The sequence below is a fragment of the Colletes gigas genome, unplaced genomic scaffold, assembly GCF_013123115.1.
Source record: "Colletes gigas isolate AHSC1104 unplaced genomic scaffold, ASM1312311v1 Colletes_gigas_Sc00025, whole genome shotgun sequence".
NCBI classification, from domain to species: Eukaryota; Metazoa; Arthropoda; class Insecta; order Hymenoptera; family Colletidae; genus Colletes; species Colletes gigas.
This window is the reverse complement of record NW_025106654.1, coordinates 803,649-825,858: the sequence shown is the minus strand read 5'-3', so window position 1 is coordinate 825,858 and position 22,210 is coordinate 803,649. Positions and strand designations below refer to the sequence as shown.

Below are 22,210 nucleotides of genomic sequence, written 5' to 3'. Positions count from 1 at the left end.
TTCCCATGGGCGTAGAGTTGTAACGCGACGGTCGACGGTCTCGGTTCGCCAGGCGGAAATTAGTTTCCGCGGTCCCGGTTCCTCGTGGTATACACATCGCGCTGTAGGTTGATGTATGGGCTACATATCGGCCGAGTGCGTGACCGTGCGTGACCGTGCGTGACCGGGACTCGCGTGCACCATCTCTCCCTTGCGAGTGAGTTGTTCCTCTCGTGGCGGCGGGGACGAAAAATATGTTAACAAGAACCGTGGACGCGCGTAGGGACTTCTAATTCCGCTGTGTCGCTCGGTCTGCCTCTCGCTTTTCTATCTCTAGCTCTCTCTCTCTCACCTCTCTTACTCGCTGTCTTTCGTTTTACCGTTCTCTGTCTCTCGTTCCACGGCGCTCCTCTCACGGGTCAACGCGAGCATCGGCTGTGTACGCTCGCGATGAAGACGTTGCACAGCCCCAACAACGGTTCTTCTTGCTCGATTCTCATTGGAACGCGCGTCTTCCGGATTGAATTAATCACGATGGAATCTCGATTATGTTGAGAGGATACTCCTGTCCGGAACACTCAAGGAACTTTAACGAATTCTTTTCGTTTGCCTGCCAGAAATAGAACAGGTCCTCGCGGGTAGTGCAATAATCATATTAATGTTCTCTATTTCCATTCAGCTCCTTATCGAGGAGAATCGAAAGAAAAAAAATAACTGATCTTTTTTCTGAATGTCTAGAGCAAGAAGGCCTCCTTGACCAATGGCGCGCGAACCGCGGTCCGTTTTCTTTTCTCCAATTATCGGAGGCGTCTTCGGGGTTTGTTCTCGTAACGCGAACCGTGGTTCGAGTTTACTTTAATTTCCCGTCTTCTTATTTTTCTTTCGAGCTTCCGACGTTCCATAGTCAAGAAGATCGCGTTAATTGCACGCACGAGCCGGGATCGATCTTCCTCTCCGGTTAACTGCCTTTTTTGCCGGCTCGTTTAATGAATGGTTGAATTTCATCGAGGTTTTTACGTATTTATTATTGGCACTCAACGTTGCGATTACGCGATCGAAGGATCGACGGCGGAAACTGGTTTCTAGGCTTGTTTGCCCTTTTTGGGAAAATCATTCATTCGCACGGTTATTTATATAACCATTAGAATATTCGTCGTTTATTTTACGAAGTACCAGACGCGTGGATGGGCTCTAGTTGAACGATCAACTTTCTTTTTGTTCGACGATGGTCGATATTAAATCGAAAATAATACATTTTTGGAAGAAGAATGACAAAGGGTTGCCACTGTACTCGTGCAAAATTATGATTAATCAATTCGACGGAACGATCGCGATCTCGTGTTTGGAGTTGTCGACGGAAATCGCTGGGCTCGCGATAAATTTGCGCAGATCCATCTGGCCACACCCAGCGAAGATCTCCGGGCTCCCTGTGTTCGGCGGAAGAAGATAGAAAGTTATTTTCGTTATTAACGCGGGTTAGTCACGCGCTCGAAGGGTCAATTCGTAAGGAAATTTCATCGATCAATCACATCGGCGTCGACGAACCCTGCAGCGCGATCTACAGTGTGTCCGTTTCAAAACTACCCTTATCGTTTCGAAAAAAGAGAACCCAAGATAACAGTACTTTGAAACTTTATTCACTCTTAATAAGATTCTCGAAACAAATACCTTAATAATCTAGAATAATAGAAAATTGCAGTCGTGGAGTATTAACTGTGAAAAATTGACAACGATTCCTTCTCGCAATTAGTAAAAGTAGCTTTCTAAAATTTCCTCCGATCTAGTTGCTCCCCGTTGACCCCGTCTCAGATATGCGCGAGTCGACCAGGCGGATTTCCCGTAAAAAAATAAAAGGAAAAAAGGGAAAACGGAGGCTAGGCCGCGAAGTCGGACAGTAAACGTCCCGGTTCCGCTTCCCCGAGCGTCGAATTCGTTCCGCACGCGTCGCGGTTTTGCATCGGCATCTGCGTGGAGGCCCCGACGGGGTCACGGGATCGACTTTCTCCAGGTAGGACCGTACAGATCGATAATAATCGACCGTATGGTTAATTGTCCGCCGCGAGACAGCGATCGGTCGCGCGCTACGCCTCGCAGTGAGAGTTTCGCGATCGGCCGCGATACAATTTATGGAAAGATCGGGAAAACGCCGTCTCGGACGCGGCTTTCACCTTCCTTTTTTTCGTTTTCTACGCGCCGCTGCCGCGACCGAAAAGGCAGATCGATTCGACGCAAGTGTTAATTAGCACGCCGCGCCAGAGACCCCGGTAATTGGCGAGAGCGTTTTCAGATGCTGACGTCCGAAACCTGTCTGAAGGCGGGCTCTTTGGAATTAGAGATCAATTTAGAGGGTCTTGTATTTCCACTTTACACGCGTGACAGACACCTCTTTTTTTCTACAACCCTCGATTTTGTAGATCCACTTACTGGATTCGTGCCGTGAACTTAGGTATTAATTGGTTTACGCAAGTCGAGGCAAACGTAATCCATCGGGCGTATGGATGTTGGCATTGTATTAGATTAGAAGACAAATGCTTTAGCAAACATACAGGGTGTTAAAAAAAAACCATTCAATATTTATAGGGTTATAGGATACATTGTACTGAGTAAAAAAGCTTTATTAAACATAGGTCGAAAGGTCAACCGTTTCTCAGATATAAACATATTTGTTTGTTATTATCATAATTGACTTACTACTGAATTTTCGATGTTTACAGAAGATTTTCCATGTGTCCACCTTCCATTTCTACACACGCTTGGCATCTTCTTTTTACAGAATCGCGAACTCTCTTGAAAATTCCACATTTCCGTTGAATTGTTTGACAAGAATGGTGGATTCGGTTACGTAATTCTTCTATATCATTTATCGGAGAGGAATACACAGGAGAGGAATACAGGCTTTTTAAATATCCCCATAAGAAGAAGTCCAAAGGGTTTAAATCGGGGGATCGAGGAGGCCATGCAACTGGTCCACCACATCCACATGTTTAAATGGTCTCTCACATTACGTACAAAATGAGGTGGCGCCCCATCATACATGTACCACATCGATAATCTTTCTGCCAAAGGCATATCATCCAAGTACTGAGGTAATGTATTCACTAAGAAGTTGAAATAAGCAACTAAGTCAATCATGATACTAGCAAACAAAAATGTTTATATCTCAACAACGGTTGACCTTTCGACCTGTGTTTACTAAAGCTTTCTTGCTCAGTACAGTGTATCCTATATACCATATAAATATTGAATGGTTTTTTTTTTAACACCCTGTATAATATAAAATGAAGAGAAATCGTTTGGACAAACCGGAGAAAACTGGTGGCTACCTTATCTACTTGGATAATGTTATACTTAGGAATGTTGATTCTCGAACTTATAAATCCACTTGCTGGCGCGGTCGTGCCGTAAGCTTAGGTATTAATTGGTTCAAGAACAGTCGACGCAAGTCAATGCAAACACAATGCACAGGTGTATGGATGTTAACATTAAATTAGAAGATAAATTCTTTAGCAAAAGCATACAGTTATAATGATAAAATATATAAAAGGAAGTGGGATCGTTTGAATAAACTGGAGAAACCGTATTGCTACCTTTTCTATTTGGAAAACGTTACATTTAGGAATATTAATTCTCGAATTTAGTATTAACTTTCACTAGCTTAAAATCCGGACGCGATATTAATTTCTCGCGGAGGATTTCTCCGAATCCGGACGTCCTTTACGATCGACGTTCGCAGCCGAGTAACTTTTACTCGCACCTGACGTTACAGAGGATCCATTGGAGCGGCTGATTTACGTATCTCTGGAAAGTGAGAGTCCACGGTGGTTTTGCGAGCGTGTTAAAGGCCACGCCTGTGGAAGAGAAGCAACGTTTCCCCGTTGGGGAAGTCATGCTCCCATGTTCGTACGCGGCCGCCGCGTCGTTAGAATATCCTTATCTCGCGAAGTCGCCACGGCACCGGCCAACGCTATCCTTTTATGGGATCTGAAGCCCTGTACGAAGGACGCGTTACACCTCGCGCGCGCTTCACGCTGATTTACATCGCGCCTGGAATTCGAGGGCTCGATCCCAGTTTCGGCGAACGGTACAACGAGCGCGAAAAAATATCAAACATTAATTGAGTCGTCCGCGATATCCGCGACTGCTGCGATCTGAAAGCCTATCTAACGTATTCAACGGAAAAATATTATTACGCTCGCTCTTAATGCGAAGTTCATTGAATTTTAGATGCTAAGCGGGAGGACAAAGTTCAAACGCTGTAGCATAACAGGAGAAAGAGACACGAAATTCTGACGTATGACGGACGGGAACGGCTAGGTCAGATGCATATCTAGCAGCAGCTGAGTCATTAGAGCGTAACCGGGAGTTAGAGTGGTGTAGTTCACGTAGGCAGATAACCACGTTGGATGGGAGAATTTTATGAATTAGACAGCACGCACCGGAGTGCCTTCGTTTCTTATTCAGCCATTCAGGCTTCTTGGAAAGCAGTTTGCTAATTAAATTTCCTGGTGGGAAAGAAGTCAGGATAAATCTTTGATTCGAATGTTTCGATCGGGTTTCAGACTTGGCGCGTCTGTCCATTAACGACTATTTCTACTTGCTACGGCGTACGAGCAGAGATACCACTGTCTCACACTATGCCAGATCACGCGTACGTGAGCGCGTAGAGTTTCGTAGAGTCGAAAAAGGCAAACTGACACATACCCTTGTTCTCGATTCTTCGAAGCTGCCCAAAGTAATTTCGGACCGTCTCGTGAGAATCGAGAGAGAAAGGCTTTCATTTGCCTTCTCGCCTTTGAACAACTGAAATCCGACCTCACGTTAACGACATACGATTTGGAATCTCGACTGCCCAGGCATTTTTACTTTCCGACCTATGTGGGCTCGCATAAGCAAATGCCATAATGAAAAAAAAGTTTCTTCCAGGCCTTTCCTGGTATCTACTAGCCCCTGCTAACCTCTGCTGACCACTGCTGACAAAAGTAGAGAACTCCTGACAACTTTTGACACCATATAGCAACTGTTGCTGGCTACTGCTGATTACTGCTGGCCCCTGTTTGCTTCTGCTTGCCTCTGCATGCCTCTGCTGGCCTTGACCACTGTTGACCACTCCTGATACTTCCGACAACGCATAACGATAACTACTGGCTACCAGCCTCTACTGGCTTCTGCTGGCGTCTGTTGACCACCGTTTATATTTCTGACAATGTACAACGATTACTACCGCTAGCCCCTGCTGACCTCTGCCAGCATCTCCTGACGTCAGCTGCCCTCTGCTGACCACTGCTGACCGTTGCTGGCAACTTCTGACATGATATATATGTATTAACGTTTGTGTAATATAAATCCACGACAATCAATAATACAATTTCAAAGAATTTATGTCAGTTTGGCATAGTGTGAGAAAGTGGAATGAGGTGTCCCCGGTGCACCTGGGGTTCCGTCTGGCATCTCTGTATCCGAGTCGGGGTTCCATTAATTTTTTCACGATACGAGCTTGTAATGAAATTAGACCTGAATTTTCCTTGTCTATAACGAAGTTAAGAAAATCGAAAGTTCGCGAGGATTACGCAATGCGATTCGAAGGTTCGGTGTATCTCATAAGTTCCATTAATATGTGTGATTGGCCAGAATCACGCCAACCCCGGGGCACCCGGAGGATACGGTGCAGCAGGGGCAGATGTTACGGGGGCCGTGTCACAGCATAAATCGCGAAACGACCGCCAATTAGCCGGACGCACAAATTACAACGCGCTGAATTAGAAACCGGCCCCGCCTTTCGGGGAATTCTCGTCGATCGATCTCCGGGGCCCGATGATACTAAAAATACGCCCACGTTATTCGCGCGCATCAACATCGACGGGGTCCTGTTCGAAATTGACCTATCGAGACCGTATTTAGTTCGTTAACGTTCGCAGCCAGTGGCGTCGTTTGTTCCCCGTCGATATTTATACAGGGTGTAGCAACGGATAACAATCTCGCCTCGCTGCGTATCGTAATTTATGTACCGCTTTATATCTTTGTTCGAAATTGTCGTCAATTACCTTTCGCGAATACGTAATGAGAAACCTGTGCGTTTAGGGCGCGATTGGCGCTGGGAACCGAAACTTTTCGAGAAACTTGAATTTTACGGATTTACCCATCGAAAGTAAATTATTTTCTATCGAGCTTAAACCCTCGCCGTACAATGACGAGTCCCACTCGTTTGTCGTTAAGTTCTATATATTAAAATCAACACAGTATTACATTCACGATGCATTCGTAATCTATTCTCTTTCGTGGTCTTGTACGAACAAAATTTGAAATTAAATCGTACGGTCGAGGGGTTAAGGGTGGCTGTCGAAACCGGAAAATAAAATAGTGAAAATTGAGATTTTCTAGAGCCGTTCGTACGAAATAAATACCTCTGAAATCCACATAAGGGAGGCTTAAATAGTTCATTTTCAATCTCTAGATAGAAACGCGAGTACTACGATAAAATGTTTGGTGCATTTCCCAATTGTCTGTCTCGGAGTATTAACTCCCGGAATACGAAAAAAGTGTCGCTGAGGGAAGTGCATGAGTTGCAGGCGAGGTAGCCAAGCAAAGACACCGGGAGGATCTCGAGGAAGACGCGAGAGAGTAAAAGGAGGACGAGAGGAGGAAGAAGGGAGACAGTACGAGGCAGAGAGGAACGTCCACGAGGTGTGGTGGCAGGCAGGTGAGCGCGGGCGTGCCGCGTTTCACGTTGGCATTTGCTAATGGCAATCTCGCGGAAAGAGAGAGAGAAGGGTAGACCGTGTGGCAGAGGAGAGCAAATGCCTCGGAGGAAAAAGTCATCGGGCGCGTTTATACCGGCATTACCCTTCTTTCTCTTAGCGCCAGGGGCTCGGGTGAGATACCCGGAGAATACGGACGAGCACACCCACCTACGATGGGGCCGAGCAACGATATATTACTCGCGCGCCTCGTGACACCTCACCTGCCGAGTCTCTCCTTCTGCCTCCCTCTCGAGCACTCCTCGCCCTTCCCGCCCCTCTATTCATACAGGGTGTCCCGCTGAAACCACCATTACCCTTCTCGTCTCTCCCACATGTCCTCAGAATTTTACTCGAATCGAATTAACCCATAGCACAGCGAAACATTGAAATTTCTATAAACGAAACTTTTAGTTTCACTCTAGAGATCGACGGGTCATTTTATATTCGTCGTTCGAAATTTCTATCTGGATTTTTACCGATCCCCCAAGTAACCAAAATATTCTGGAACTCGAAAGTGTAGTCTGTATCGCTTATAAACCAGCTGTCGAAAATAGCTCTATTTGTGAGCGATCGTGAATGACTCAAAGTATAAAACATTAAGGGGCAAATGGGAGCAGCTGATTCTAGCGTGATCTTTTTCAAGATACATCTACAAAGATTTCCAGCAGTTGTGGAGGTGTATCGAGGAGTATTTTAGAAAAGTCTAATCAAAGTTAGGAATTGCATTAATGACGATAAGCAAGTTGATTTTTTTACTTTTGTCCCTCTTCGACGAACTGACCCTACGATCTTGAAACATTACAGAAGAGATAGATTTTGTGGACGGAGAGGGCTAAGAGATTAGTTGAAAACGAAGAGTGGATGGATGGACACCCTGTAGAGGCGGCCTTATGTCGTTCCTCGCGATCTCGCTGGAGGTGGCTTCCCTCCGCGCCAGGCTATCTTTCCCTCTCCGGTTTCTCTCAGCCGGTGCTTCCTCGTGGGTGGATCAGAGCCCGGGGATACGTTCGCAGCCGCGGAACAAAGTGCGTCCCTTCCGCCACGGAGCGCCATAAAACGCCGCTTATCCCGGCCACGGACGACGACCACGCTCAAGGCGTAAATCGCGCTCACGGAAACGCGCTGGACAATCACGTGACAAGCAATGAACTTCGAGCACCGACCTTTCGATTTTATTCCCTCGTATTCGGACCGAATAATGCTCGAGACCAGCTCGAACACAATGTACGAAGAGACTCGACGACCTCCGTGCCATGGCAAGTTTCTTTCGCGAGGGAAAGTCCCAAGATAAAGTAACTCTTTCTTCCAAGGGTTTATTTATCACGTAAAAGGTAGAAACTGAATTAATTACACGAGTCTAACAGTGGTGTAACTTCAAAACTACAATTGTGAAAAGTACAAGTGTACTATTCTGGGAATAGTCGACTCGTATCATTTTGTAGAAAAAGGTCTGCAGTTTGTTCCAAGTTCCATGGTCGAGGGGTTTCTTCCAAGAATTTTTTTATAACGTAAAAGATAGACATTGAACTAATTACACGAGTCTAACAGAGGTGTAACTTCAAAATTACATTTCACGAGGGAGGTGAACTATTCCGGGAATCGTCGACTTCATTTTGTAGAAAAAGGTCTGCAGTTTGTCCCAGATTCCAGAATCACCTTGTACACAGTCGTTCACGCTGAAAATCGTGCGTCACTCCTGCTTGCGAATTGGTCTGATATGTACAGTATGTACGTAAATGAAACACGTTTATAATTAATGCGAAACCCTGTTGGTACGACTATAAAACGCAACGCGAAACGTAAACTTGCATAGATTATGGAAAAAATGACCGGTCGTAAGGAGCAACGCTATGTAAATTTTACACGATCGCTTCTTAGACCGATCGCTTTCCCTTTACGGATTAATTTGCTTCGTGCTCGGATCAACAATTCTTGTTATTTCAAAACTCGACTTTATCGATCTAATTAACCCGATGTTTAACAAATCAAGAACTCTGTTTTTGTGTACAGATCGTTATTGGAAGAAGAAAAGGATAAAATTAACTTGTTGAGATAAGATCCGACGTTTAAGAAGGAAGACAACTGCTATTCTAGCTTATGAGATATCGTGCTATTTTCTTCTAATCTTAACAGGAAGTTTCTTTCGGAATACTTAGAGAGCGACTGGTTCTAAATGTTTCTATTGCAATTCTACTTTAAGGCCTTCTGTTTTCACAGATGATACTAATACATTAATTACTAATCATTTAAAAAGAAACATCGAAAATATTATTATACCGATATCGAAATCATATTTTGTTACCGCTGAATACCGTATGCGCGTTCGTCTGAAAATTAAATTAATATTCTTTTCGTTTACCTGACCGAAGTCCTGCAAGACCACATTGTGCAAATACCCCTGGTTGCGACACGCTTATAAAAACCATTGGCGACTCGCCGCATGGCCGCGTTAATCGGTAAATAATGCTTAATTAAATAATCCACGCCGAACCGTTAGAAAACCAAGCGACTGTCGTAATTAGGCTCGCGAAAGAAACCAGCAAGAAACTTATCGCTGAACTAAACTCGACGGTGGAACCGATTTCGTCGGTAAGAAACCTTCTGGTCAAGGATAATAGAATTCTACCGTTCAATGGCGAGACGGAGATCCCATTAACAAACGAAACGAACCTCAATGGACTTAGATTCGAACTCTGCAACGTTTCGAACTTATCTTTGATTTTACAGTCGTCGAACTCGTTGAGTCGACGATGCGTTTTTCTAGCTGCAAAGCCATTTCAACACGACGCCATAGATTCATTTTCGACAGTACGTTGATTAATGTGGACTAACTGGCGTTGTCAAAGGCTCGGTTGAAATCAGAAGACGCTATATCTGTCTCGTTACCAGTCTCTCGTGCATGAAGTTGCCAGAACAAGTTCAGATTAATGGCCGCGGACGCACGGGGACCAAAACCACGCTACTCTGATACGTCTCACGTATCTGGGCTTTTTCGATCGCTCTAATCGTTGAATTACTGTCATTGACGTAGTAACTCGCCAACCAGAATAAAGATTCTCGCGAAGTATTTTAATTATCGTCGTTTAAATCTGGTGAATTTTCTCGTGTCAAAGTTCCTACGGTTTAAACATACACAGTATGTCGGAAAAATAACGGAACTTTTTAAATTTAATGAAAATTGCTAATGCTATCTATTGAAACAACATGTAACCTGAAAGCTGTATATTTCCTCTACAAGACAAAAGCATCATTATTGGAATCGACTAACGGATTGTCAAGTATAACGATTAAAGTGGCAGTACCGTTTGTCACTTCGTCGCAGAAACACAATGGAACAAAGAGCAAATATTAAATTTTGTTTCAAGCTTGGGAAAACTTTTACAAAAACATTTGAATTGATGAAAAAAGTTTATGGTGATGATTGTTTATCCCGTACACGTGTGTTCGAATGGTATAAACGATTCCAAGACGGTCGTGGTGCTTTGGAAGATGACCCAAAGCCAGACCGGCCAAAAAAGAAAAATCGCGATGAGTTGGTGGAAAAAGTGCGTGAAATGATTACCTACGATGCAACTTCAAGTGTGAGATGGATGGCAGATTTATTAAATACGACTAAAAACATGATTTACGAAATTTTGATAAAGGACTTAAACAAACGGAAAGTCTGTGCTCGATTTGTTCCTCACGCATTAAATGAGGACCAATCTTATTAAAACAGCCAGACGGAACTGCACATTCCTGGAATCGATTGTGACTGAAGATGAGACTTGGTGCTTCAAGTACGATCCACAAACAAAGCGCCAAAGTGGAACGTGGAAGTCCCCAGACTCTCCAAAATCGAAAAAATTGCGATTCCAGCAGTCACGAAAGAAGACAATGTTGATCTGTTTTTATGATTCTAAAGGTATTATACTTCGGGAATTCGTTCCACAGGGTCACAATGTCAATAGTGAATATTATCTGGGTGTTATGGAGCGTTTGTGGAAAAAAAACGTTCGAGTGAGACCCGAATATCGAACGCCAGTAAGTTGGTTTTTGTTGCACGATAATGCACCATCACACAGGACTGTCGCTGTTCGTGAATTTTTTATGAAAAAACAGGTCTGTGTGGTCCAGCATCCTCCGTATTTGCCGGACTTATCTCCATGTGATTATTTCCTATTCCTAAAACTCAAACTGGCCATGAAAGGAACGTTTTATGACAGTGTTACACAAATCCAAGGCGCGGTGACAAGAGCCATTGAGGCGATTCCGCAAAATGATATAAAAAAATCTATGCTGGCACTAGTCGAATGTGCCCAGCGGTGTATTGATGCAGAAAGGATATATTTAGAATAAAAAAAAATAATTTTGGCAAAGTAACTAGTATTCTTCTTTTAATTTAAAAAGTTCCGTTATTATTCCGATATACTGTGTATATACACTTTCTACAGAATAGATACAGATAGTAAGCAGGGGCCCTCCAACAATTTAAGTTTCCCAGTTTACGCAGCAATTTCGATCCCAGAGTTTTTAAGCGATACGCCTGTAGACTTTGTTAGATTCCAAGATTCCCAGGGCCAAATCTAAAAAGTTACTCGCTGGAGGAACCTTGTATCCTCGTAGCAGCTATGGTCACGCACCCGAAGCCGTTGAGAGCCGTCATCGGCTGATCGTCTCTAGAAAGCCGAAGCACGCGATCCGATATCCCGCGAGAACGGTTGCGCAACGCGTGCGAGCGAGGACGGTGAAGATATTAGCAGAAGCGTAAAGAGCACCCATGTTACCGCGTCGAGTTTCACCCGGAGCGTAGCCATGGAAAGCGACAGAGAGCGACGATCTAATTCCTATTCTCGGGGTACGCCGCCTCGGGGCACATCGTGGCTGCCCGATGAGTTATGATATGCATACGTGGTCGCGCGAGCGCACGATCGATGCCCCGAGATCTCCTTGTTCGCGGTTCTGTAGACGAGGCCGCGGTCGCTACCTAGTGGCGAATCGATCTCGCGATCGATCGATGGATCGATCGGCTCGTAGACTACCTCTACCGTGGGCGACTCCTTCTTCTTCTTGTTCTTCTTGTTCTTCTTCTTCTTCTTCCTCCTGGACGCTGGTCCGTTGAAACGTCGGCCATCCGTCACCGATCATTACGCGCCGCTCGGGCGACCGGATTTCAATGTCCTTGTTAAAACCGATGGAGCTCGCGGTGACCTACGACACGCCGCGAGCCGACGAGAAGATCGATGGCCCGACGATTTCGCTGACCTTTCCGCTGCGCGAGCCTCGTTACCATTTGTTGCGATTCCAGCGACCGTTGTCGCCGCGCCTGGAAACTCCGGAGGCAGGAAACCAAGACGTCTTTATTCCGTCTCTATCCCCCCTGTTCTCTTTCTCCGGCGAGCAACAACCAGAAAATATCACTTTCTCGACTAACCAAAAACCGAACACGTTCCCGTAAACTCAAAAGACTCGATGAAATGTAGTCTCCTGATCGCGAAACTTGGCTAAAGGAAATGAGTTTGACTAGGATTCGTGAATTTCAAGTTACGTACTTTACAAATGTCTAAAATCGAACGTGTTAATAATGGAACAGCAGACTTGGATGCAGAGTACGAGGGCCCGAATTCGAACGAAACAAGGGACGCGACTGTGTTCGAGTTCGTTATCCGAAATAACTTTGGCCAGGCGGTGCTGCATGCTTTACAAACGTCTGAAATTGAAAGTGTTAATACCAGATTGGAATAGCAGACCAGGTAATAAAGGGGGTGCAGAGGACGAGGGCCCGAATTCGGACGAAACGAGGGACGAAATTGATAGGTAATTGGCGAGCAACGAACGAGAACGCGACCGTGTTCGTTATCCTCTTGTTCGTTATTCGAAATAACTTTTGCCAGTCGGTGATCGCAGCGGTGTCCGCATCGCGGGAGATAAGATTCCAGGATCGCGGCATCGGAAGAGCCGCGCGACTCCGTAGACGGCGGTATCTGCGCCGTCATCTTCGCGGCATTCCGCGTAAAGTCGAAATCGCGTGGCTCGGCGCGGCTCGAAGGCGCTCGACGAGGCGGGGTATGGGAAGCCGGCGACATTTAGCTCGGCAATCGGTAGGACACCTGTGACATTTCATTAAGTGGCGGTCGCACGGCCGCGGCGAAGTAGTCAACGAACCGGGGGACGCGCGGCGCGAGAGGCGAAACGGGCGACAGAGGGGCTCAGAGGGGGAGGAGAAGGAAACCACGGTGAGGGGAACGTTGGAGAAGGTTGGCGAGAGTTGGAAGAAACGCCGCTCGGCGCAAAGTGGATTCATTATGCGGTGGCCCGCGGAATCCGGCATTTGCATCGCGGTAGCAGTCGCGATGCTATATACGAGGTGGACGCGGGCATTAGTTTGCGTCCCGGCGTGCCGTGGCACCCATTTAACATCGGTAACGGCGCGAATCGCTGCCCGTGGCTCCGAGACACTACGCTTCCAACGTCCGACGCGTCCGGCGAAAAATCAGATACACCGCCATCTTCCACGACCATCCAAAAACACCACCGAGTATCGCGAGATTTATTCGAAATCGTTCCGTCGCACCCTTCGATCCGGGGACCAGACTTTTGTATAAAATTTCTATGCTTAAGTGACACTGTAATGCAAGAAACGACAGAAATGTTTTCTAATCCTTTTTTATATGCATTCATGAGCTCTACTTCCAGACTAAATTTCAATAAAATCCATTGACTATTGTAGGAGTTATGACCGTTTGAAAATTGGATCACTTTTATGGAGGTTTTTCTCACTTTACAGGGTTAAGGAACAACTTTTCGAAAATTCTTGGAATTTCTATATATTCTTCGCCAAAATACTCGTTGTTTGCATTTTGAAACATTGAAATCCTCCAATCCGTTCAAAAGTTATGATGTTTCAAACATACGGAGGAAAATTCAGGGGAATCAGAATTTCAGGATCAGACATTGTATTTTCGGTAAAGAAATTGTTTCTCGAAAGCGTGTAGGATTTCGGGGGTACGTGTATTGACCAAAAATGATTGTAATTGACCCTTGCACATAAAAATAATTTTTTTTAAACGATTTGAAATTTTTTAATTTCGACGAAAAACTTGTCTACTTACTGAATTTTTTTCTCGAAACTGGGTAGGATTTTGGTGGTGTGTCTATTCACAAAAAATGATTGTATTTGACCCCTCTAGCTGAAAATAAAATTTTTAGAACGATTTGAAATTTTTTTTTCACACGCCTATAACCATCACCAGTATTTAAATATTTAGAAAAGTAAACACACGCTTTGGTCGAAACTGTGATTTCAGGGGCCCGGATCGAGAATCTCGTAGACCTTTTACGGCCGCTGTAATAATGATAAACTATCGAGCGACGCGAGACGTAATCGACAATTAAATTTTTTACCCGCGGTCACTTTCAATTATAGTTATGACTTCATCGGTCGGTTCCAGGCCCAAAACCCGGAACCCGGAACCGTTTTCTCGATAGAAAAAGATTTCATTGTATTTGCGCGGCGATTACCGTCCGGGGCAAAAATCGCGCGAGAAGGAAACGACGCCAAAGTGGGACTCGTGACAGGATAACTATAGTGTGCAAGGTCTCCGCAAAGTTAATCGTCGCGCAAAAAACGGACGCTTTTTCTGCGCTCCGGCGTGAGTCACTTGTTATTAGCGATGAATAATATCGCGATAATGAGGCGAAAAAAGGTCTGCATAAACACGGCCATTAACAATTCATGTATCGACAATCTGGACAATCGTATTTTCGTTCGATTTGTCCAGATCGAGACATCCAACTACCATACTAAAACAGGGTCAGTTGCCCTAATTTGGAATACGTTCTTAATTTGGAACATATATTAAAGCAATTGTCGCAATATTGTTATTGGCGATTATTGTTATTACGATTGTCATTCGTTACAACTAGCGTGAATATGCCCGAATTCCCGAGTTTTTGCAAGGTGATCGTTGACCTAATATTATATATAATAAAATAAGTGCATCAGCTTTGTGTTATATATATTTAAAATTTCACTGTTATCAGCCAATACAGCGCAAAATGTCCTATAAATAATATTCCGTATTAGGGCAACTGACCCTATTAAAAAATTCTCTTTCTATTAGACGGCCTGTGCAGGAGTAATCCTCCCGTTAAAATTAAGAAAGGCAAGTGCACACGGGTTATTAATGTCCGCTCGCAAATGCATCGAAAGCATTCGCGATCGCCAAGGCGTGTCCCCTCTCGTGAATTCCGAATAATCGCGAACGAACGGTCGCGCTGGTATATCGCTCGAATGGTATGCGACGCTAAGGGAGTCGGAAAAATCGGCGCCGGCATTTTTGCGCGCGGCGCGTATTTCCATTGCGCGCGCGCCGAGTAACATCATAAATTTCCGCGGCTGCGTTGTAATTACCATTATTAAGTTCCCGCGCGCGCGCGTACCGCGGCGCGCTTTATCGGCCGGGACTTTTGCGCGCTAAGGTTGCCTCTGTCATTGGCCGAGATGGTACCGGATACCGATCTCCAGATGCTGCTAATTGAAAGCAATACCGGGCGTGTCTTTGGGACGTTGAACGAGTGGAGGATCGCGCTGCCGCGTGTACGGGCCTCGTCGAGGAAACGATTATCTCGGATTTCCTGCACGAAGTTATTCCAACTTTTCAAGGACCGAGCTCCACGACGCTGTAAACTATCGGGATTGAGGGAGAACAATCGCGTCTCGACATTTTTATCCTTCGTGCTCCGATAGAGGTGCAACCTAATGTAGGCTAACGAAAGAATTGTATTGATTGAGAGTCGACGACGCTTTGTTTTTACGAAAAGTTCCATCCAGGTTCGTGTACTTCGTGCATTGAAAGTAACGGTTACATTCGACTTTTGGAAGAAAAATATAATGTAGGATTGAAAAATGATTGAACAGGTAAAAGAAGTTCTAACTATTCGTGACGAGGTTTTTTCTGTACGCAATTGCTCGAATGCAAACATTATCGTCAGAACATTTCGCTAACTTCATCCTAAAATCGGGAGCACAATTTGAAAAACTGATTATACAATTCACCTTATCAGCTGTAAATAATATTTCAATATAATAAAAAATTCTTGTTGGCGTCATGGGCGTACCACGTAAACGCGTTAAAGATACTGAATAACAAATATAACTGTGTTAAATGATTTCAACAAGATCTGATGACTTCGTGTAGCTTTGAAACTGAGATTCGAAATATAAAGATTGTGTGTATAAGCATTTCTGAATGAAAAATCGGCGCGCGGTAGCGAAGATCGCCGTTGGATCGCTGGTCGAGGCTGTCATTGGTCGGGGCGAGTTAGGGGGCCCCTCCTCTCGAGGTGGCGGTAATTAAAGATATTATCAACGGTGCGTGTCGGGCGCGGAGCACGCGAGACGCGACTCGTACGCTCGCGTAGGTACCAGCGTTCCCGTGGTACGCTCGCGAGCGTACGGAACCATAACCAGTGCATCGCCGTCTCCGTTTGATTACGAAACGACCGCGGACGATCGCCGGGTTTTGCTTTACGCTTTCTGGGACCGCGGGAACGTCGGAACGTAGCCGCGCGTTGCCTCGCTTTCCTTTGCCTTTCGCGACAGGAAGGAATGGACAAGGTGCACACGGTTACACCGAGCGCCGTGGCTCTTTCAGATCGTGCACCTACTGCACCGCTGGGATCAGGTTTCAACTATGCTCGCGGGAATATCAATCGATTCCACGGAATACGTATTGTGTCGTTCGAATTGGGTAATACCAAGATTAATGCTCAGTGTCACGGACTTGCCGACTCGCCCGGTTCCCTCGCGATTGCGCAACCTTTGCAAAGATACGCGATGGATTCCGGGGGGCCCGGAAAGGTGGTAATTGGGCATTACGAAATGCTTACAATGCCCGCTGTACTTGTACGTGTTTCTCACTTGTGCATAGCAGTATGCAAAAGTTCGAGTATAGGCCATTCTAACCCTCTGAAGGGCCATCCAGTAAAGAATTTGCATGCACCCTCTAAGGAGACACAATGATGTTATTGTTTCAAAGCGATTATATAGAACGAAATACATAAGCAAAGTGTTGGTTTGTCTCTTTCAAAAAGAGAAAGATTTTTTTCATTTACAAAAACACAAATCAAAAGGGTGCAGCCGTGTCCCTTCCTTGGCTTATTTAGACAATGAATAGGACCGATTGGGTTCTTCCAAACTGAACAGACCTGCCCTTCCAAGTGTTTCAAATAAAGACAAAGTTTAGTTTAAAGAGTATTTGAACTGTATGTTTTATTTTTATTCTATCGCCTATTTCCAATACAAAGAATGTAAAAAAAGATACGTTTGCTCGGAGTATTTACTGTCTATTTAGTAGTAGGCGATCGATAGCGATTGATCCTTGAAAGAAAGAAACGTCGAGGAACATAATTCAGCGTTTGGGCGTAATTTCAAGGCGATCCGGAGTGTTTCATCGAGCGCGGTCGCGATGAGAAAAACAGGTAAAAGTCACTCGACTGGATTCTCGGCAAATGAAAGAGCCCCGCGTATAATTGCTCGACGATAACGGAGTTCTGCGGAATATTTACATAGAATAGGTACACATTACGCGATTAAATCGTTCAGAATGCTTAAAGGAACTCGATCGTTCGGATGCATTAAAACCACATTCTGGCTATCGTGCGAGTCGATTTCTGCGCGATAGATAATTCGAGGCCGCAACGAAACTTGACAACGCGGATGCCCGTCGCTTCCCGAGATCAGATATTATCGTAAAATGAAAAAGAGACCGGCCAAAAGGTAAATACCCGTTCGTTCGCGGGGGGAAAAAGCGAAAACGAGATCGATCAAGGCGGATCGAGACGGAAGAGGATCGCCGAGGGATCGTACGTTTTCAGAAACTCGCGATCGGTAATCTCCGTTCTCCTTTCGCGCGTCGAACGGTGAAACACGCGCGTTGACCTTTCACAACGTCGAAGATCGAGGATGATCCGCATCGCTCGCTGGATCCTCGATCGACCTTCGTATTTGCCAACGAAACTACGACATTGACCTACGTTCTTCCTTTACGCGTCTCGTCGACAAAACTCTTGATATCAATGGTCTGACAAAGCAATTGAATAAAATTTTTACGACGCTGAAATATTCTCGAGGCGGAGATCAAATCAAACTTAATATTTTGTGGTTTACGAACGAATCTGAGATTTTTGTTCGCTGCTAATGAAATGGCCCCTGGAATGAATCCCTGGAATCGTCGGGACGAGTATTGAGCCATCATCGCGGATCCAGGAATCGTGAAGGGCGGTTCATAAAACGCGGCTTCGTGGCGCGTTAGGGTTCCGCGCCGCGGTAATTTACAATGCTGGACACCGCTGCCGGTTTATTACCAGGTTGTTTATTTTACGGTTGGTACGCCTGTGCCTCCGATGTGTCTTTCTCCTCTCGTCTCGGGGCTTGCACGCGCACCTTCTCCGACGTTCTGTCTTCGTTCCTCGCAATCGTGCTCCCCGTCTTCCTCGTTCCTTTCGCGAGGCACCCACCGGAACGCAGCCCGACGACGATGGTCCTTTTGCCGTGCTCTCGATGACCCGTGAGCCTTCCCTTCCACCTTCTTCCCAACCTTCCCCGCGATCGAGTTGGCCTCTCGTCCTCCGTACACGGTTGCTCCAATCGAGAAATTTAGCTTCAAAAAATTAACCCTCGAATATTTATAGTTTAGTAATGGAAGGATGAAGTTGGACGTTCAAAGCATTTCTTGTCCGAAAGAACTGCTTTGCTTTTTCAAAGCGTTCACCTATCGTGCAAAACTTTTCAGAATACTCCGTTTCTGTTCGAAATATTATAAAGTTTCTTATTTATTATTGTTCGAAGAAAACACAGCCCATTTGTGGCAGTCGCGTAGCTGGTTCGTTGCGTAAAATACGACTAGTTTGAGCTTGCAAATTAGGTTCTGCATGTTGGTTGTGTACCGCGTGCAACGATGTCCAAGATCGGCCTCGAACATTGTTTAAGCTTGTATGCACGAGGGAGGGAGAATGTAGGCACGAAGGCACGCGGGAATTGGTTATGAGTTTCTGGCGTTCTCAAGAAACGCAAGATATGTGGAGCTCGGAGGCTTGACCACCCGGATAACTTTATTCCCAAACACAGAAAAGAATCTCCTCGAAAATAAAAATAATAGAACTATTATTTTTTTATGAAGTTCCCTAAAAAATTCAGTGGGACAATTCCAAGACAATGAGAAGTTCCCCTTCGACCCACGTTGTAAGTTCCAAGCTCTGGTCACCGATGACCACCACATATATTTTGTGCTGGTAATTTTTAGAATGAAATCGGGGGTTCTTCCTATTATCTAGAGTTGCCTGATGCTAGTGTTCACAAATATTTCACAACAATCAGTTCGCCATCGACTTACATCGTGAGTTCGAAACGCCGGTCACCGGTGACCACCACATTTATTTTGTACTGATAATTTTTAGAATGAAATCGGGGGTTCTTCCTATTATCTAGAGTTGCCTGATGCTAGTGTTCACAAATATTTCACAACAATCAGTTCGCCATTGACTTACATCGTGAGTTCGAAACGCCGGTCACCGGTGACCACCACATTTATTTTGTACTGATAATTTTTAGAATGAAATCGGGGGTTCTTCCTATTATCTAGAGTTGCCTGATGCTAGTGTTCACAAATATTTCACAACAATCAGTTCGCCATCGACTTACATCGTGAGTTCAAACGCCGGTCACCGGTGACCACCACATTTATTTTGTACTGGTAATTTTAAGAATGAAATTGGCGGTTCTTCGTATTATCTAAAGTTCTTGGTGCCAGTGTTCCCGAATATTTCATAATAATCAGTTCGCCATTGACTTACATCGTGAGTTCAAACGCCGGTCACCGGTGACCACCACATTTATTTTGTACTGGTAATTTTAAGAATGAAATTGGCGGTTCTTCGTATTATCTAAAGTTCTTGGTGCCAGTGTTCCCGAATATTTCATAATAATCAGTTCGCCATTGACTTACATCGTGAGTTCAAACGCCGGTCACCGGTGACCACCACATTTATTTTGTACTGGTAATTTTAAGAATGAAATTGGCGGTTCTTCGTATTATCTAAAGTTCTTGGTGCCAGTGTTCCCGAATATTTCATAATAATCAGTTCGCCATTGACTTACATCGAGAGTTCAAACGCCGGTCACCGGTGACCACCACATTTATTTTGTACTGATAATTTTTAGAATGAAATCGGGGGTTCTTCCTATTATCTAAAGTTCCTAATACCAGTGTTCCTGAATATTTTACAAAAATCAGCTCTTCATCGACTTACATCGTAAGTTCGAAGCGCCGGTCACCGGTGACCAACACGTTGTTACCTCGAATTTTGACCCATCGACCGTTGAACGGGTCTGACGCAAATGAATCCTGTATACCGAAGCCATCTGCCTTAAACGAGTAACAATCACACATAATTCCGAGGGGTAGAGGATCGTGTACGCGTCTCGTGGTACGTGCGGACATGGTCCGAAGCCGAGCGTATCGGACGCGCGTTCGCGGTCGTATTATGGGGTCAGGTACGCGAGAGAGCTACCTGCATCTCCGGTCGGTGCAGTCACGAGCCGCGCGAGCCAGGAACGGCAACGTGAAAACTTTGCTGCTCGCCTGCCCAGCCGCTTCCAGTCGCGCGTACACGCCGCGCCGACTGCTATCGGCTGCATAGGCGCGGTGGGTGTCGGTGTCGGTGCAATGCCGGGGCGTGTGAACGCTGTGACATATGCGGCGTGTCGCTTTCTTTAATCGCCTCTGGCCGCCAGTGCCTCTACGTACACCGTGCATGCATCCATTCGCCTCGCCTTCCTTCCACTCGACTCTCCTCGATCTCCCCGATCGCGAACGTCGCGCAACCGTGTCCACCGACGGTCAAAACCGACCCAACTAACGTCTATACTTCCGCAAATTCTTGTACCACACACCAGGGAACTACAGCAACGCTTTGGAATCAGATTAGACAACGACTTGCTGTAACAATTTTTATACGAAGGGGTCAGATACTCATCCGATACGAAGAATATCAATGTTACTGGAAAAAACAGCAAGCTTCCTAATGTTCAGATATTTTTCAAATTTACGCCCCGAAGGGCGCAGTCCCTTTTTTGCATTTCTGAGGAACTTTCGAATTTAATTGTCTTGGGAACTTTTTGTTTCGTACTCGTAGGGTGCCTCGACTTTGTTTCGTTTCTAATCCGCGGCACTTTCGCGACCGATCCTCGTGGTGGGGAAGGAGGAAGCGTCGGGAAATGTGATTTCTCAAAGAGCACCGAGGGAAATTGGAGTCTCCGCGTCTATTTGGATCCCTTTGAGGCTCCTTTCGCGGACGCGGAACGCGGAGCGTCGACTTATCGGGAGTCTCGCGGCGATTTGGATGAAACTGGGTTGCGCGTGTCGCCGGAGACAGCGGGAAAGACGGTTACGCGACGACGGAAATTAAAGTTTAACGTTTGATCGATCGTACGAGGTCGAGTCTCCCGCAACCAACGATCGACGACTCAAAATTTCCGTTCGATCGAAGGAACGGTACCGATATGAGAGAAGTGGAGCGCAAATATCAAAGAGTTCTGCAACGATATAACATTTAACATCTTAGGAGTCGGGGCAGCCGGGTCGAAACTTGGCATGAAAGTTAGTTTCTCGAGGCTGTCAATAAACGCTGCATGTTTGAAGAAAATTGATGACCGTGGTATCCATTGTTGTGGGATCTGACGCGAACGTGCGCATTACGATAAACTCTCACGATTGTTTTAAGAACACCGGTACTCTCGTTTGCAAGGTAAAACGCTTGTCATTAAAGCGTGTCCATATCCAGCGCGGACGTCTAACAAGAACGTGTATATCCATCAATGCACGTGCATTTTCCTTTCCTAGAGTTTATCATCGTGTCTCTTACCATGATATAACCGATCCGCCAACTTTTCGTCTTATATTTGTTCCAAAACGAACTCTGGTTTTGAAAATTGCAACGAAAGCTTGATCATTTCGAGAATGGATCGGCAAAGTGTAAATGTAAGTCGAAGCAGGAGATTTCTATCGGTGAGATTCGTTTGTAATTCCCGAGGAACAAGGCGATTTTATGATTTATCACTTAACCCAATAACTCGTGTACCTTCGATTCTTTCCCAACTCGAGTTCCCCGTCGACGTACCCACGCGGAGCCATCGAGCCGTGAAACCGGCACGCGATTTTTCCAGACGACTTCATCGCGCGGCCCAGGCCAAAGGACGTGGCTGCCCCGCGGTCTCGCATAGCGCGAAGTTCCTCGCGCAACGCGTAAATTCGTCGTCATCCATCGTGCCGGCCGCAGTCGACTCGATGCTCGCTCGTAGATTAATAACGCGATAAATTCAACGCTTACCCAGGTGGGCGTGCGAGCCGCGTAGGAACAGGTAGACAGAACTACGTGCTCGAGCCGTTGCAACGCGTTTCACCAACGTGATCCTCCTTTCTTCGCTGTCCCCCCCGTTAGACACATCATTAACC

At 45.6% G+C, this 22,210-nt stretch overlaps 1 protein-coding gene across 1 annotated transcript in view; it reads left to right on the top strand.

Moving 5' to 3' along the window:
• Positions 1–6,534: 6,534 nt before the first annotated feature.
• LOC122401544 (protein MLP1-like) overlaps positions 6,535–22,210 on the top strand; it is a 103,683-nt gene continuing 88,007 nt past the window's right edge. The window contains 1 exon segment of the mRNA XM_043403746.1: positions 6,535–6,676. Coding sequence (XP_043259681.1) covers positions 6,535–6,676 — 142 coding nt within the window.